Raw genomic sequence first — 19,674 nt, 5'->3', positions numbered from 1 at the left:
CCGGAGTTCGGGTTGAGACGGCTCATATCGGTTCGGCCCTGGGATTTTTTGAGCTGTTCTTGACTGCGGAGCTCTTGGACTTAGTCGTGGCAGAGACAAGCCGGTATGCCACACAATTTATATCCGCCAACCCGGGAAGCTATTATGCCCAGCCTTTCCGGTGGAAACCAGTCCAAGTTTCCGAAATTAAAATTTTTCTGGGCATTCTCCTCAACATGGGTCTAACTAAAAAGCATGAATTGCGGTCATATTGGTCCACGCACCCGATTCATCACATGCCCATGTTCTCTGCTGCTATGTCCAGGGCACGATTTGAGACAATCCTGCGTTTCCTGCATTTTAGCGACAACACCACCTCCCGTCCCAGAGGCCACCCTGCTTTTGACCGGCTCCACAAAATTCGGCCCCTCATAGACCACTTCAACCAGAAATTTGCAGATTTGTATACCCCCGAGCAAAACATCTGCGTAGACGAGTCCCTAATACATTTTACCAGGTTCCTTGGCTTCAAACAATACATCCCAAGCAAGCGTGCCCGGTATGGGGTCAAATTGTATAAGCTCTGTGAAAGGGCCACAGGCTATACCCACAAATTTCGGATCTATGAGGGAAAAGATCAGACCCTGGAGCCGGTCGGTTGCCCTGACTACCTGGGGAGCAGTGGGAAGACAGTCTGGGACTTGGTGTCACCCTTATTTGGCAAGGGGTACCATCTTTAGGCATTTGTTTCTAGAACGGATTTGCGCCTGTGGCACCGCGCGAACTAGTCGCGTGGGCTTCCCCCAACGGCTCGTTACCACCCGTCTTGCAAGGGGGGAGAGGGCTGCCTTGTGTAACGAAGAACTGCTCGCGGTGAAATGGAGAGACAAGCGTGACGTTTACATGCTCTCCTCCATTCACGCAGATACGACAATACAAATTGAGCGAGCAACCCGTGTCATTGAAAAGCCCCTCTCAGTCCACGACTATAATTTGATCATGGAAGGGGTGGACTTCAATGACCAGATGTTGTCTCCGTATTTAGTTTCCCGACGCACCAGACGCTGGTATAAGAAGGTGTCTGTATATTTGATTCAATTGGCTCTGTACAAACGTTTTGTTCTCTACAGTAAGGCTGGGAGAACAGGATCCTTCCTCAAATTCCAGGAAGAGATCATCGAGAACCTCCTGTATCCAGAAGGTTCCGTGGCCCCATCCACCAGTGTAGTTAGCCGTCTACACGAGCGACATTTCCCCAGTGTCGTTCCTGGTACCTCAACCCAACCGTCACCCCGAAAAAGATGTCGTGTCTGTAGCAGGAGTGGAATAAGGCGTGACACCCGCTATTTCTGTCCTGACTGTCCTGACCACCCTGCCCTATGCTTTGGTGAGTGTTTCCGGAAGTACCACACACAGGTACACTTAGCATAGGGATTGCATCTCACAGGACAGGCACACAGGGCTATTAGGGCCCTTTTACTCACAGCTGCTGCAAACCTCTCCTTTCACCTGGGATAAAGTGCATAATGTACTTTGCCACATCTTTGGGCGATTTGCGCTTTGCACATTGTCCCATGGGGAAGGAGAGGTTTGTTCTATAAAAGGTAAAAAAAACTAAACAAAAAAAAAATACCGGTAAGTAAAAAAGTTAACGTTCAGTTAAAAAAGTAAAAAAAAAGTTTATATGTTTGGTTCAAAAGTTAATAAATTTATTGCGTTGCGGCCTGGTTTTTTCTTTTTTGTTTTGTTTTTTTTTACCTTCCAGGTGGACCAATCGATCGACTAGCTGCAGCACTGATGTGCATTCTGACAGAAGCATTGCGCTGCTGTCAGATTACACGCAAGTCGGTGTATGCGGCGCTGCAAGACGAGATTTCTCCTCTGCAGTAAAAGATACGTTTGCCGAGGCATATGAGCTGAGGAGGTGGCGGTGTTCATATACTTTGGCAAACACTTTGTATATATATATAAAAAAAAAAAATCCCGGCAAGGATTTATTCATCCACATCGATTGATGTGAATGGAGAAATCTGGTTTGCCAGGGCATACGAGCTAAGTGGGTATGGATGTTGGGCGGAGCTCCTATGTCCTGGCAGACGCCTTTCCCCTCCTTTTTCTTTTTTTGGCAGAGATTTTTTCATCCACATTGATCGATGCGAATGAAGAAATCTGTGCCGTTCATTTTTTTCTTTCAGCCCAGAGGCTGAACGGAAAAAAAAAAATCTCATTACCCGTATGCTCAATATAAGGAGAATAGCAGAAACTCCTAATGCTGGCCATACATGTAATGATTGCGGAGACCCTCAAATGCCAGGGCAGTACAAACTCCCCACAAATGACCCCAATTTGGAAAGAAGACACCCCAAGGTATTTGCTGAGGGGCCTATTGAGTCCATGAAAGATTGAAATTTTTGTCCCAAGTTAGCGGAAAGGGAGACTTTGTGAGAAAAAAATCAAAAAAATCAATTTCCGCTAACTTGTGACAAAATTTTTTTTTTCTATGAACTCGCCATGCCCCTCATTGAATACCTTGGGGTGTCTTCTTTCCAAAATGGGGTCACATGTGGGGTATTTATACTGCCCTGGCATTTTAGGGGCCCCAAAGCGTGAGAAGAAGTCTGGTATCCAAATGTCTAAAAATGCCCTCCTAAAAGGAATTTGGGCCCCTTTGCCCACCTAGGCTGCAAAAAAGTGTCACACATGTGGTATCTCCGTATTCAGGAGAAGTTGGGGAATGTGTTTTGGGGTGTCATTTTACATATACCCATGCTGGGTGAGATAAATATCTTGGTCAAATGCCAACTTTGTAAGAAAAATGGGAAAAGTTGTCTTTTGCCAAGATATTTCTCTCACCCAGCATGGGTATATGTAAAATGACACCCCAAAACACATTCCCCAACTTCTCCTGAATACGGAGATACCACATGTGTGACACTTTTTTGCAGCCTAGGTGGGCAAAGGGGCCCACATTCCAAAGAGCACCTTTAGGATTTCACAGGTCATTTACCTACTTACCACACATTTGGGCCCCTAGAATGCCAGGGCAGTATAACTACCCCACAAGTGACCCCATTTTGGAAAGAAGACACCCCAAGGTATTCCGTGAGGGGCATGGCGAGTTCCTAGAATTTTTTATTTTTTGTCACAAGTTAGTGGAAAATGATGATTTTTTTTTCTTACAAAGTCTCATATTCCACTAACTTGTGACAAAAAATAAAAACTTCCATGAACTCACTATGCCCATCAGCGAATACCTTGGGGTGTCTTCTTTCCAAAATGGGGTCACTTGTGGGGTAGTTATACTGCCCTGGCATTCTAGGGGCCCAAATGTGTGGTAAGGAGTTTGAAATCAAATTCTGTAAAAAATGACCAGTGAAATCCGAAAGGTGCTCTTTGGAATATGGGCCCCTTTGCCCACCTAGGCTGCAAAAAAGTGTCACACATGTGGTATCTCCGTATTCAGGAGAAGTTGGGGAATGTGTTTTGCGGTGTCATTTTACATATACCCATGCTGGGTGAGAGAAATATCTTGGCAAAAGACAACTTTTCCCATTTTTTTTAAAGTTGGCATTTGACCAAGATATTTATCTCACCCAGCATGGGTATATGTAAAATGACACCCCAAAACACATTCCCCAACTTAAAAAAGTTCTATGAACTCACTATGCCCATCAGCGAATACCTTAGGGTGTCTACTTTCCGAAATGGGGTCATTTGTGGGGTGTTTGTACTGTCTGGCCATTGTAGAACCTCAGGAAACATGACAGGTGCTCAGAAAGTCAGAGCTGCTTCAAAAAGCGGAAATTCACATTTTTGTACCATAGTTTGTAAACGCTATAACTTTACCCAAACATTTTTTTTTATCAAAGACATGTAGAACAATAAATTTAGAGCAAAATTTATATATGGATCTCGTTTTTTTTGCAAAATTTTACAACTGAAAGTGAAAAATGTCATTTTTTTGCAAAAAAATCGTTACATTTTGATTAATAACAAAAAAAGTAAAAATGTCAGCAGCAATGAAATACCACCAAATGAAAGCTCTATTAGAGAGAAGAAAAGGAGGTAAAATTCATTTGGGTGGTAAGTTGTATGACCGAGCAATAAACGGTGAAAGTAGTGTAGTGCAGAAGTGTAAAAAGTGACCTGGTCTTTCAGGGTGTTTAAGCTATGGGGGCTGAGGTGGTTAAGGCCTTCAAAGACAGTTCTAATAAGCGTCAGAGTTGTCTATAACAACCAGATCAGATCACAGCTTGACTTGTAAACATTTTCCAGAAAAATAAAGCAGGAATTTGGTTGCTATTAGTAGCATTGATTTGGTTGTATTGATTTATTGTTCTTATCTATCTCTGCTTTGTACTTTAGGTACATAGGGGGTCATTTATTAAACAGAAATGCGCCTATATTGGGCATATTTCTGGCGCTGATTGTGGTGCAAAAGTCCTTTGCACCGGAAATCTGCGACTTTGCCCTACTCCCATCAGGTCTAAAAAATTTGGTGAGGCGTGGGCGGGTAGAAGCCGGCATGGCCCATCTCATTTACCATTTTCTACACCTGTTTTAGACATAGAAAATGGTCTAAATGTAAAATACCTAGGAAGCTGTCTTATATTTAGAAGCGGTGGTGGATCCGCCGAAGTTATGGAGAGGCCAGCGCCTCTACAAAACTTCGGCACATCCACCGCCAGTACAGGGCTTTATTAAGTGCCCCATAATGTACTGTTTTGTACTCTGTGTCTAAAGGTATGAGCTGCAGCAAAATTGTTATACAGATTGTAAAAGGATGCATTAAACTGCAAAATATGATAAATAATATTGGCGGTTAATCAAAGACAGGCATGCAGATCAATCAGAAACACTAAAAACATTTTTAAACAGCGTTTTGCAGTATATTTCTATCAAATACTTTTGCTATTGAGTTAAACCAGAAAGCAATACAAACTGCTGAAGGCTGTGCATATTTTTATGGTTGGTAAACTATACTACAGGTATATATTAGGGCTCTTTCACACTTGCGTTCTTGTCTTCCGGCATAGAGTTCCGTCGTCGGGGCTCTATGCCGGAAGAATCCTGATCAGGATTATCCTAATGCATTCTGAATGGAGAGAAATCCGTTCAGGATGCATCAGGATGTCTTCAGTTCCGGAACGGAACGTTTTTTGGCCGGAGAAAATACCGCAGCATGCTGCGCTTTTTGCTCCGGCCAAAAATCCGGAACACTTGCCGCAAGGCCGGATCCGGAATTAATGCCCATTGAAAGGCATTGATCCGGATCCGGCCTTAAGCTAAACGTCGTTTCGGCGCATTGCCGGAGCCGACATTTAGCTTTTTCAGAGTGGTTACCATGGCTGCCGGGACGCTAAAGTCCTGGCAGCCATGGTAAAGTGTAGCGGGGAGCGGGGGAGCAGTGTACTTACCGTCCGTGCGGCTTCCGGGGCGCTCCAGAGTGACGTCAGGGCGCCCCAAGCGCATGGATCATGTGATCACATGGATCACGTCATCCATGCGCATGGGGCGCTCTGACGTCATTCTGGAGCGCCCCGGGAGCCGCACGGACTGTAAGTATACCGCTCCCCCGCTCCCCGCTCCTACTATGGCAACCAGGACTTTAATAGCGTCCTGGGTGCCATAGTAACACTGAACGCATTTGGAAGACGGTTCCGTCTTCAAATGCTTTCAGTACACTTGCGTTTTTCCGGATCCGGCGTGTAATTCCGGCAAGTGGAGTAGACGCCGGATCCGGACAACGCAAGTGTGAAAGAGGCAGTCCTATTTCTTTATTGAGTGCTGTTAGACTGACATAAAATATTTAAAATGTGAACATTCGTTTTTTTTTTTTACTAAGACCATGATGACATTTTAAGTAAGGGCATATTGTATGTATCATGTAGAAAACAGTTTTTACATCATCCTCCTATATTGCCCTAGCAAAACTGGTTGTTTATTCATGGCATTCTTTTAGATAAAAGATAGACATAACAATTGTGCTATCTTCAGTCTAAGGTTCACATAGCAAAGAGAAACATATGCACAGAACTATGCCAGTTATTTAACATGAAAGACATTCTACATAGAAGTTTTCAGATTACGTACAGTACTGTGCAAAGGTTTTAGACAGGTGTGGAAAAATGCTTTCATAAATAGAAGTGTTAATAATTTCTATCAATAAACAAAATGCAAAGTGGAATGAACAAAAGGGAAATCTAAATCAAATCAATATTTGTTGTGACTAGCCTTCAAAACTGCACAACTCCTTCTAGTAGCACTTGCACAAAGTCAGGGATTTTGTAGGACTATAGTCAGCTATGTGATTGCCTACACCAAACAGGGAAAAATGATCTTCATTTTGATACATATGTAGGTTGAAAGTCATTAACTGAAATAGAAACAACTGTGTAGGAGTCTGGGTGAGGAACAGTCAAACTTTGCTACAAAGGTGAGATTGTGGAAGACTGTTTCATGTCACAGGCCATACATCATAGCAAAACTGAACACACAAGACACAAGGTAGTTAGGGCTCATGCCCACGCATACGGCGGGTCCGCAATACACGGGGCACTGGCAGTGTACATTCCGCATCGCGGATGCGGACCCATTCACTTGAATGGGTCAGCAAATACGGAGATGTGGTGTGGAACGGAACGGAACCACTAAACAGAATCACTAAAGAGTGCTTCCGTGGGGTTCCATGCTTCCGTTCCGCAAAAAAGTAGTGTATGCACTACTTTTTTGTGGTGCGGACCGTCTGATGCGGATCGCAGATCCCATTCAAGTGAATGGGTCCGCCATCCGCATGCGGCTGCCCCATGGTTGTGCCCGTGCATTGTGGACCGCAATTTGCGGTCCACAGCACGGGCACTGAGCGCTTACGCTCGTGGGCATGAGCCCTTATACTGCATAAGCAAGGTCAGATAAAGATTTCAAAGCAGTCTGGTGGGCCAAGATGTGCTGTCCAAGCTCTTTTGAAGAAGCACAAAGAAAGGACCATAGATGTAACCAAGGAAACAGTGCAGCAGATGAAAGACACATTATACTGTACATACTTTCCTGCAAAATCCGAAGATGTCCAACAGTGCCATGATTTCAGAACTGGCAGAAACCAGTGGAGCCAAGGTATACCCATGCACTGTTCAGAGAAGTCTGGCCAGAAGTGGACTTTATGGAAGAATTGCGGCTAAAAAGCTATATCTTCGACTTGGAAACCAGGCCAAGTGATTCACCTATGCACAAAAACATAGGGACTGGGGTGCAGAAAAATCTCAACGGGTGCTCTGGGCTGATGAGTCAAAATTAGAAATATTTGGCTGTAACAGAATGCAGTTTATTTGCTGAATGGCTGGAGGATGATAAAATAACGAGTGTCTGCAGGCAACAGTGAAGCATAATAGAAGTTCTTTGAAAGTTTGGGGCTGAATTTTGTAAAATGGAGTTGGGGATTTTGTCAGGGTTGTTAAATAATAGTAGAAGGCAGGCACTGCAGTACTAATTAGAAACAAGGGTGCTGCCCATTTGCAAAACACTACAACAATATATTACAAAAGGGCACATGAAAAGATGGTGCACACCAGGAAATCACATGATTAAGTACCAAATGTTTATTCATATCCCAAACATGATCAGAAAAATATTATAAATAATTAAAACAGTGTACCATGGAAGGTGTTGAAAAAAATAAATGATTTAAACCCACATTTTCCACCTTCCACACAATCAGCCCCTAATAGGGTATTAAAGTGCAGTGAGACAAAGAACCAAATGAAAAAAGTGCAAAAACTCTAAATTACATTAATGTCACTTACTAATTATCTGCAAATAAAAAAATGCAACAACATATACTGTACAAAGATTAGTGCTGCAAAAAAGCAATACAAAGGCATACTAGTTAGTGATACAACAGATACCAGTCTCGCATATCAGCCTTAGTGAAAGGAACAAGGGCCCCATGTGCATAGTCGCTGCCTGCAGCTTGGTAAGGATGGTTATGAACAATGGTTGTGGAACTTCAGCGATCTCCTGAGGAGCTACTTTAGAGGATAGGAGTGGTAGCGGCCCTGATGAAGTATTGTCATGGTGTACTCCCTCAGACCATTTCTTTCTGATGATTGGTGCATTGGAAATATAGTACTGAAGAATGAATTTTTATTTTTTATTTTTTTTACTAAGTGCAACGTAGAACTTGAAGTACATACAGTAGCAGCAGGCTTTAAGTGCAATTGTTGTCTGGCACCAGCAAGAAATCTGGAGGCAGGTTGGATGGCTGCAATTCCACACTTAGGTTATACTGGCCTAGTGGTTGTTTGGTGATGGGAGGCTTGGCTGTAATCCCTCACCTTACAGCAGTGTCTGTAGTTGCGGAAATAGCAGTTCACACTGCTGTCTGTAATCTCACGGCTTTACTTGAGAACAATTGGAGCAGTTATCTCTGTAGATTAGCTAACAAAAGCAGGAGCTTTGCTGGTTGCTTCCTTTCCTCTCTGTCTCTGCACAGGAACTCCCCTATTGGCATGAAGCAGAAACAGCCTACTCCTACCAAGACGTGAGGAACAGAGTGGTTAACCCTGTTTCTGCTAATCTTTGGCATCATTTTTTGCTGGTACAGTAGGTGAACCCGATTTTGTGTCAATCTCGCTCTCTTTCTCGGCGAGATTGAGCACCTACGAGCCCCATCGCGGGAGCCAGCGCCGAGCTGGCTTGCCGCGATGGAGACAGAGCCGTCATAGAAGCGACGGGAGATCCGACTTGGATTCCCGCAAATTCTACACGTGTGCGGCGTTTGTTATGAATTCTGAGGGGGAAGTCCCCGCCGGATTTTAAATAAAAATCCGGCATGGGTCCCCCCCTCAGGAGCATACCGGGCCCTTAGGTCTGTTATGGGTTGTAAGGAGAGCCCCCCCTACGCCAAAAAAAACGGCGTAGGGGGTCCCCCTACAATCCATACCAGACCCGTATCCAAAGCACGCTACCCGGCCAGCCAGGAAGGGAGTGGGGACGAGCGAGCGCCCCCCCCCCCTCCTGAGCCGTACCAGGCTGCATGCCCTCAACATGGGGGGGTTGGGTGCTCTGGGGCAGGGGGCGCACTGCGGCCCCCCCACCTCAGAGCACCCTGTCCCCATGTTGATGAGGACAGGGCCCCTTCCCGACAACCCTGGCCGTTGGTTGTCGGGGTATGCGGGCGGGAGGCTTATCGGAATCTGGGAGCCCCCTTTAATAAGGGGGCCCCCAGATACCGGCCCCCCACCCTAAGTGAATGAGTATGGGGTACATCGTACCCCTACCCATTCACCTGCAAGAAAAGTGGTAAAAACACAAATAAACCACACAGTGTATTAAAATATTTTATTTTTCTGCTCCGGAGGCCGCCCCCTGTCTTCTTTATTAGCTCTTTTACCAGGGGGGGCTCTTCTTCTTCCGCTATCCCGACGGGTCTTCTCCGCTATCCGGGGGGTCTTCTCAACTCTCCGGGGTTCTCCTTCTGTCTTCGCCGCTCTCCGTTGTTGACTCGGCGCACCCCGGTTCTTCGTCTCGCGAGATCTCGGATTCTAAATAAAAATTTAGCGAGACGAAGAACCGGGGTGCGCCGAGTCAACAACGGAGAGCGGCGAAGACAGAAGGAGAACCCCGGATCTTCGTCTCGCTAAATTTTTATTTAAAATCCGAGATCTCGCGAGACGAAGAACCGGGGTGCGCCGAGTCAACAACGGAGAGCGGCGAAGACAGAAGGAGAACCCCGGAGAGTTGAGAAGACCCCCCGGATAGCGGAGAAGACCCGTCGGGATAGCGGAAGAAGAAGAGCCCCCCCTGGTAAAAGAGCTAATAAAGAAGACAGGGGGCGGCCTCCGGAGCAGAAAAATAAAATATTTTAATACACTGTGTGGTTTATTTGTGTTTTTACCACTTTTCTTGCAGGTGAATGGGTAGGGGTACGATGTACCCCATACTCATTCACTTAGGGTGGGGGGCCGGTATCTGGGGGCCCCCTTATTAAAGGGGGCTCCCAGATTCCGATAAGCCTCCCGCCCGCATACCCCGACAACCAACGGCCAGGGTTGTCGGGAAGGGGCCCTGTCCTCATCAACATGGGGACAGGGTGCTCTGAGGTGGGGGGGCCGCAGTGCGCCCCCTGCCCCAGAGCACCCAACCCCCCCATGTTGAGGGCATACAGCCTGGTATGGCTCAGGAGGGGGGGGGGGGGGCGCTCGCTCGTCCCCACTCCCTTCCTGGCTGGCCGGGTAGCGTGCTTTGGATACGGGTCTGGTATGGATTGTAGGGGGACCCCCTACGCCGTTTTTTTTGGCGTAGAGGGGGCTCTCCTTACAACCCATAACAGACCTAAGGGCCCGGTATGCTCCTGAGGTGGGGACCCATGCCGGGGACTTCCCCCTCAGGATTCATAACAAACGCCGCACACGTGTAGAATTGGCGGGAATCCAAGTCGGATCTCCCGTCGCTTCTATGACGCGCTTGCTGGGATGTGCTGTCACTATTCCAGTGAGTGCGAGATCTCGGCACCATGTCGCCGAGTATCAGCGCGACGCTGTCGTGCTAAAAGCACAATATCACAAACACCTACTGTAGCTACAGTTAGAAGCAAACAATAAAACATATCACACAACAATAAACAATTTGCAGTAACCACAGGTCTGGGATAGTACAGAACCACTGTGGGAACTACCCAGTTTCACTTTGGGCCATTCCTGAGGGCAATGTCCTGGAAGTCCCCTGGTTTTCATCCTTTAACCCCTATACAGTGATCTGGTCTTTGCTGCAGGGGAGTCACCAGGCCACTACTTCTTGTAATAGTCCTGGTAAAGCTTGCAGATGAACAACAAGGGTCAGAGACACTGATGCAATGCACCAAGGAATCAGCACAGTGAACAGACATGGGTAAGGCAGCAGAGAATCCAGAGAGTCCAGGAAACAGGCAGAAGTTGGTACACAGGTGGAAAAACGAATGTAGCTCTTTACAGGGTCAAGCAGAGCAGAGGACCTGACAGCATCTGTAGAGACCTATTGCTCAGGCAACCACTAAAGGAAACAGCCAGGTATATATAGGAGCAGCTAATTAGCAATTGGACACAGCCATGCATCTCGCAAAGCAGGAGAAAATGAACCCTTGCAGTGTTGCAGACAGCTTCTAGGAATACAAGTCCCAATACACACAGGACACTGAGACTTTGGCCTGCTGTTAGAGTGCTGTAGCTACAAAAGACAGGGGCTGAGGAATGCAGCAACCATGCCCGACCGGGAAAGCAGGACAGCAGTGGACACTGGCTGCCAGCATAACAAGGCTTAATGGTGTCCACAATGCAGAGAAACACACAGCTACTTATGCAGTACCATCAGAGAGGCATCTGATTGGCTTAAAATTTATTCTGCAGTAGGACAACAAGCATACTGTTGATGTCATTAAGAACAATCTTCAGCATAAAGAACAGTCTTGGAGGTGGTGATATGACCCCCACAGAACTCTGATCTCAACATCATTGAGTTCTTCCCCTTAGGGTCCATTCACACATCTGCAATTCCGTTCCGCATTTTGCGGAACGGAATTGTGGACCCATTCATTTTACACGATGTGTGGCCCGGATCCGTAAATGCGGAACCGCACTTCCGAGTCCGCATTTTCGTTCCCAAAAAATACAAACCGGATTCCAAAAAAGTTGGGACACTATACAAATCGTGAATAAAAACTGAATGCAATGATGTGGAGGTGCCAACTTCTAATATTTTATTCAGAATAGAACATAAATCACGGAACAAAAGTTTAAACTGAGAAAATGTACCATTTTAAGGGAAAAATATGTTGAATCAGAATTTCATGGTGTCAACAAATCCCCAAAAAGTTGGGACAAGGCCATTTTCACCACTGTGTGGCATCTCCCCTTCTTCTTACAACACTCAACAGACGTCTGGGGACCGAGGAGACCAGTTTCTCAAGTTTAGAAATAGGAATGCTCTCCCATTCTTGTCTAATACAGGCCTCTAACTGTTCAATCGTCTTGGGCCTTCTTTGTTGCACCTTCCTCTTTATGATGTGCCAAATGTTCTCTATAGGTGAAAGATCTGGACTGCAGACTGGCCATTTCAGAACCCGGATCCTTCTCCTACGCAGCCATGATGTTGTGATTGATGCAGAATGTGGTCTGGCATTATCTTGTTGAAAAATGCAGGGTCTTCCCTGAAAGAGATGACGTCTGGATGGGAGCATATGTTGTTCTAGAACCTGAATATATTTTTCTGCATTGATGGTGCCTTTCCAGACATGCAAGCTGCCCATGCCACACGCACTCATGCAACCCCATGCCATCAGAGATGCAGGCTTCTGAACTGAGCGTTAATAACAACTTTGGTTGTCCTTGTCCTCTTTGGTCCGGATGACATGGCGTCCCAGATTTCCAAAAAGAACTTTGAATCGTGACTCGTCTGACCACAGAACAGTCTTCCATTTTGCCACACTCCATTTTAAATGATCCCTGGCCCAGTGAAAACGCCTGAGCTTGTGGATCTTGCTTAGAAATGGCTTCTACTTTGCACTGTAGAGTTTCAGCTGGAAACGGCGGATGGCACGGTGGATTGTGTTCACTGACAATGGTTTCTGGAAGTATTCCTGAGCCCATTCTGTGATTTCCTTTACAGTAGCATTTCTGTTTGTAGTGCAGTGTCGTTTAAGGGCCCGGAGATCACTGGCATCCAGTATGGTTTTACGGCCTTGACCCTTACGCACAGAGATTGTTCCAGATTCTCTGGCTCTTCGGATGATGTTATGCACAGTTGATGATGATAGATGCAAAGTCTTTGCAATTTTTCGCTGGGTAACACCTTTCTGATATTGCTCCACTATCTTTCTGCGCAACATTGTGGGAATTGGTGATCCTTTACCCATCTTGGCTTCTGAGAGACACTGCCACTCTGAGAAGCTCTTTTTATATCTAATCATGTTGCCAATTGACCTAATTTTTTTTGAATCAAATCGTTTTTATTGTTTTATGATATAATCATTTTCTGTAGACACTTATACATTTTACCATGGAACATACAAAAATAAAATACAAAATACAATAATAAATTGCATCATCAGGCAAAATGCCAACTACAGCAGTAAGGAATAATCAATCATGGGTACCTGAAAATGTATACAATATACAACATCAATACAAGATATATCCCCAAACACTTTTTATGGCACAAAGCATATCCAATTAACGCTCTTTCCCCCTCCCTTCCCACCCCATCCCCCCCTCCCCCCATGAAAAGGAGTAAGAAAACTTCTGTCATAGTTTATAACACAATATGAGTATGAGACATCCAATCATTCCACAATTTCCCCAATTGACCTAATTAGTGTTAATTGGTCTTCCAGCTCTTCGTTATACTCAAATTTACTTTTTCCAGCCTCTTATTGCTACTTGTCCCAACTTTTTGGGGATTTGTTGACACCGTGAAAATTGGAATCAACATATTTTTCCTTTAAAATGATACATTTACTCGGATTAAACGTTTGATCTGTCATCTACGTTCTATTACAAATAAAATATTAACATTTGCCATCTCCACATCATTGCATTCAGTTTTTATTCACAATTTGTTTAGTGTCCCAACTTTTTTGGAATCCGGTTTGTAGAACATGCCCTATTCTTGTCCGCAATTGCGGACAAGTGTTGGACTCGAATATTCGAATAGTGAATATTATTCGCGAATATTTAGAATATATTGATATATATTTGTAATTTCGAATATTCTAGATTTTTTTTTCTCTTGCTTGTGGGCCAATGAGAAGGCTACAATGTCTTTGTCTGAGCTTAGCAACATCCCTAGCAACCAATAGGAAAGTTTCCTACCCCTTACAATATCAGAACCTCCCCAAGAGCCCTTGTATGCAGTATTTTGCAGATCTGAGAGAGACAGAAGTGTTATTGCTGTGCTCTGTGCATCGTTGTTGTGTCATTAGATAGTTAGTTAGCTGATATACAGTACAAACCAAAAGTTTGGACACACCTTCTCATTCAAAAAGTTTTCTTTATTTTCATGACTATGAAGGCATCAAAACTATGAATTAACACATGTGGAATTATATACATAACAAACAAGTGTGAAACAACTGAAAATATGTCATATTCTAGGTTCTTCAAAGTAGCCACCTTTTGCTTTGATTACTGCTTTGCACACTCTTGGCATTCTCTTGATGAGCTTCAAGAGGTAGTCCCCTGAAATGGTCTTCCAACAGTCTTGAAGGAGTTCCCAGAGATGCTTGGCACTTGTTGGCCCTTTTGCCTTCACTCTGCGGTCCAGCTCACCCCAAACCATCTCGATTGGGTTTAGGTCCGGTGACTGTGGAGGCCAGGTAATCTGGCTCAGCACCCCATCACTCTCCTTCATGGTCAACTAGCCCTAACTTTCAAAGTTTTCCCAATTTTTCAGCTGACTGACTGACCATCATTTCTTAAAGTAATGATGGCCACTCGTTTTTCTTTACTTAGCTGCTTTTTTCTCGCCATAATACAAATTCTAACAGTCTATTCAGTAGGACTATCAGCTGTGTATCCACCTGACTTCTCCTCAACGCAACTGATGGTCCCAACCCCATTTATAAGGCAAGAAATCCCACTTAAAAACAATTATCTATACCACTTGACTGGTGCATGTACGTGGTATGTAGTTTCACCCAAATATAGCTGAAAAATATTTGTAAACTGGGATTCAATAAAACGTAACCTTTACTAGGTCATTTAAAATGACCTAGTAAAGGTTACGTTTTATTGAATCCCAGTTTACAAATATTTTTCAAGAAATCCCACTTATTAAACCTGACAGGGCACACATGTGAAGTGAAAACCATTTCAGGGGACTACCTCTTGAAGCCAAGAGTGTGCAAAGCAGTAATCAAAGCAAAAGGTGGCTACTTTGAAGAACCTAGAATATGACATATTTTCAGTTGTTTCACACTTGTTTGTTATGTATATAATTCCACATGTGTGGATGCCATAGTTTTGATGCCTTCATTGTGAATCTACAGTATGTATCTATGCTACATACATACATAAATACTTAGTGCTGTGATGTCACAAGTTCACAACAATACTTAGTGCACCAATCACTAATAAGTAGTCAGACCTGTTAAAATGTGAAGTTGCACGTATTGCGCCAAAATATTCACATCATTGGTGCCAATTTCGCAATTGCAAATATATTGGAGCACTCTATCTGCATATAAAGCTATTTGTAATGTTCTGCCGTGCCAACCATTTTCTCCAGTCTCAGGAAACTTCTAGCAGTTTGAAAAATGTAGCTATAGTGACCCACGCCTGTATTTCGAGCACATTACATGAATATTACATTGTCAATTTTCCGCGATCAAGAAAATAATCTTCAATTTGCGAATTCTCGAATATATGACAAATATTCTACCAAATATTCGCAAAATATCGTGAATTTGAATATTGCCCCTGTCACTCATCACTATTCATTAAATGCTCATTCAGTGTTAAGTGCCTGGAAGCTGAAAGACTTGCTTGTTGTGCAAAGCCTGATTTAATGTTATTGCTGAGTATAGGTGAGGAAACCATTGTTTAGTTAGTGCCCAGACAGGCACGTATTTTCTATGTTTGATTGTGAACTTTCTCAAAGTCAAGACTAAGGTTTGGCTTCCATTATTTTGTTATGGATGTAAATAACTAATTTGGAAGTATTGGTGCATGTGAAGTCTGTCATCGTTAACCCCACCTACGAATACTGATTCCAACACCACATGTAAACTACAATGTGAATTGCAATTTAAATCAATCATATGCTTATTTTAAACCTTTTTTGAAGTGGAAAATAGAGATGAGCGAAGTTATGGTAAATTCAGATTGGCCGCTTCACCAAATTTTACAAAGAAATTTGCTTTGTGACAAATTAGTTTGTCACGAAGCACATTTCTTTATATGTAGTGGATGCAATGAGGGGGAACTGCGATTGCGCTGCCCTTGTCATTAAACCCCTTACATGCCGTGTTCATCGCTGATTGCGGCATCTGAGATTAAAAATGAAGGCTTTCAGGGGATAATTAGTTTAAAACAGGGGCCAGATTATCATTGGAACTACAGGAAGATTTTATTTTAAGATTATTCTTTGGTTTCAGCGTAATAATTTTCTGCTTGCTGTTTCCTAGAGGTGGGTGGGGGGCACAGAAGGCTGACAGCCTTTAATGGCTGTCAGCCAATAGCTATCTATTCTGACTTCCTCAGGCACATACATGCTCAGTTCAGCTGAACATGTATATATTTTCTATAGGGAGAGAGGATAAGGACACTGTAAGACACCTGGCTGTGGCTTATCTCTTAGGAGAACCAAACAGCAAAAAAAAATTTAATTCTCCCAAACCTTTTCTCCCCCAACATCAGCTGTTGGGGAAGAGACGGGAGCTCCCCATACACATTAGATTCAATAATAAATACTTGTCACTCAAAGTAAATATGATGCTTGTAAATTTATTTAATTGTAATCCACAGAAGTGAAAACATATACATGATGTTTCGGTCCTAAAACCTCTTAGGCATGGAATGCCTAGGATGGAGCCATATAATAATGAGCAGTACTGAAGTATTACAGCAGTAATCACCACTAAGAAGACATCTGTGTGACTATCTCTACAACTCTGTAGAAAGGTAGCTTGGACCACTAAGAAGACCTCTGTGTAACTATCTCTACAACTCTCTAGAAAGGTAGCCTGGACCAGGGGTAGCCACCGCAGTGGACCTGTAAGTAGCCAGGTCAACCAGTACAGACCAGCCAGCTTGCTGAGAGTGTGAAACACTCATAGTGTGGTATACCGACTCTAAGTAAAGGCAGTAAATATACAGTGAACGTGGAGTGTGTCACAAAGAGGGATACTACAACCTGTACAACTGCCAGTGCAGAATGTGCATTGTGTCCTTTTTGGAGAGAATCATAAACTTACACAAAAGTATTATTAGAGTGTGCAAAGTATGTCTGTGATAAAGGTGAAACAACCATTTGAGTCATAAACCCTCAGGCAGAATGTTAATAGCTACAGCAGTTTTTTGTGATGGAGACCGCACTGTTACTTTGATAAAACAAACTGTGAATTGAGGAGAAATGTGCTGCTGTTAGCCATAAATGGGTTAAGGCCAGATATGCAGCAAAGCTGGGTTGAGTAAAGGATCAGAATAGCGGTCACACACAAGGTATCCTCATACTGTGTAGCACATCTGAGGAAAGACCTCATGGTTGTTAGCACGCAGCAGAAAATGAACTGGGAAATGCTACCCTAGTGGAGAGAGGAGTTGTAGTTTTAAAATAGAAGTGAGTGACACTTGTCAATTGGCACACCACTCAAGGACCCAGAAAGGATTGACATGGCAGCAAGACACAAATCAGGGTAGACAAACTTTATAGTCTTCACAGGCTGGATCATAAATAGACTTCTGAATAGCCAGGTCAGCTAGTATAGTCCAGCCAGTTTTCTACAAGTTTGAAAAATCAATATAGAGTGTGGCTGTGCCAAGTAGAGACCATCTGAAGTTCAGATACAGGGAGTGTGGTGGGTATGGCAAAAAGGAATACTGCAACTTGTTTAGATGTGTACAGATTATACATTGGTGTGCTGGATGGAAAGGATCCACAGCCTGTAGAAACACCTTAGTAGAGTGTTCAGAGTGCACTGTTTGGAGTGTTGCTATGGCCTGTCACAAACAGCATCTGCCATCTTTATTAATGGTACTGAGAAGGAGACGCCATGGCAAGTTTGTCATTGCTCATTAAAGCTCAGCACAACCAGAAGAGAAAGAGAGAGCCAGATTGGAACCTGTCATCAGAGGAGACAGAGTGTGTGAGAAAGTAAGCCGGTGTCCCCCAAAAAGAAACCATGAGAGATTGTGTGTTTGCCACGAAGACTATGCCCACTGTGAGAGACTGTTTTAACCTCTAAGCCAGTTTCCTCTTGTGAGAAGTTTGTGTTACTCCGCATGAGATCAGTGGAGCTGTTGTTCCAAGTTACGTTTCTCTGCTTGTTTCCTTATATCATCCTTGAGTAAAACGATCCTGGAGATTCTCTTTACAGGCTGTTTGCTGGTTCCTGCTCCCTCTTAACACACAGAAAATGTGTGCACTGCTTATCCGATCACTGGCTTTGGTGGTCATTTCTATGGCCACTGATTGGTTTAGTTGTCATTTTCTATGTGTGTCAAGGAAAACTAGGAAGTAAAGACCATTGAAGGGACTGTGCGGTATCACAAAGGGCCCAGGGTACGCTAGTCTGAGACTATTAATACTTTGTTTTTTTAGCTACAGGTTACATCCCAATTTATTTGTGAACACTAGTATATGTATTGTAAAAACATTTTCACTATAAATTGTGAAGCTCGAAGTATAAGCTTGTGGTTTAGGGTGGGTTCACACTAGCGTTAGGGATTCTGTTACGGCTTTCCATTATAACATGGTTATAATGGAAAATAACGGAATCCATAAAACGGAAGGACGGATCCGTTCTTCTGCCCATAGACTTGTATTATGACGGAATGCAAAGCGTAAGCCTTTAAATTGCATTCCGTTTGCTCTCCGTACTAATAGAAGTCTATGGGAATCAAAACAGATCCGTCTGGGTCCCGTTATGCAAGACTGAAAACAATGTCCTGTCGACAGGACTTGGTTTTCCGTCTTGCATAACGGGATCCAAACTGATCCATTGTGCTTTCCCATTGACTCCTATTAGGACTGAAAGCATTCTATCTGGGCATTCCGTTATTTTCCGTTATAACCATGTTATAACGGAAAGCCATAATGAAATCCCTAACGCTAGTGTAAACCCACCCTTAGACTGTCAACTTGAGATGGTAAATGTTGGAGATGTAGGCTTTTCTATTACATAATAACAACATCATTTTTCCCCATTATTTATTTTAAGATGTTTCCAGATGTGTTGCAGAGAGGAAATACACTCAAGAACAAGCCCGCAAAGAATTTCAGCAAGTGTTTATCCCAGAGTGCAATGATGATGGCACATACAGTGAGGTTGGACATTTTGATTTATTTATCAATTGCATATATGCGCTTTTGTAATTAGTCTACAATAGCAGTAATTAAGTCAAGCCATGAGTCAAAATAAATTATAAATCACATAACCACAGATTTAGACTTATTTGTAATTATAGTCCTGGTGGAGAGAGTAAATGTTTTAGCAATTTGAGCATTTAATCACTAGACTAAATGCCTCCAGGGCTCTAATAGATTTTCTACATGTAAACGTTTTTTTTACACTAGTAACAGCAGAGTGATGTGCAGCGCTACGCGACTCAAGCTTATATAGATCTGGGTCACGTGCTGCACTGGCCAATCACAGCCATGCCATTAGTAGGCATGGCTGTGATGGCTTCTAAGGTCAGACAGTTAAACGGTGGTTGATTGGCTGCTCTGCAGCCTTTCAAAAAGCGCTAAGAAATCGCCATTTCAGTAAAAGTTCGGTACGAACCCGAACTTTACAGTTCGGGTTCGCTCAACCCTATATGTCACCCCACAATGGAACAGATGGATTTAACTGATTTATATTTCACTCTCAGAAATGCAGCACAGGGGTACTTTACAGAAAAAAATTAGGATATGTCACCCCCTGGGTCCCTGAACTCACAGACAGTGCAGATGGACTTTAAAAATGGGTTTATGTCAGCCACTGAACTACAAGAACAGGATTAAATGATT

The 19,674-nt window shown here is 43.6% G+C and overlaps 1 protein-coding gene across 1 annotated transcript in view; it reads left to right on the top strand.

Moving 5' to 3' along the window:
* SMOC2 (SPARC related modular calcium binding 2) overlaps positions 1-19,674 on the top strand; it is a 500,318-nt gene that overhangs the window by 137,706 nt on the left and 342,938 nt on the right. Inside the window, exon 3 of the mRNA XM_040429405.1 lies at positions 18,884-18,990. Coding sequence (XP_040285339.1) covers positions 18,884-18,990 — 107 coding nt within the window. The remainder of the gene's footprint in view (positions 1-18,883; positions 18,991-19,674) is intronic.

The sequence above is a fragment of the Bufo bufo genome, chromosome 4 (assembly GCF_905171765.1).
Source record: "Bufo bufo chromosome 4, aBufBuf1.1, whole genome shotgun sequence".
NCBI lineage: Eukaryota > Metazoa > Chordata > Amphibia > Anura > Bufonidae > Bufo > Bufo bufo.
The sequence above is the reverse complement of the archived record's forward strand: the minus strand, read 5'-3'. Positions and strand labels throughout refer to the sequence as shown.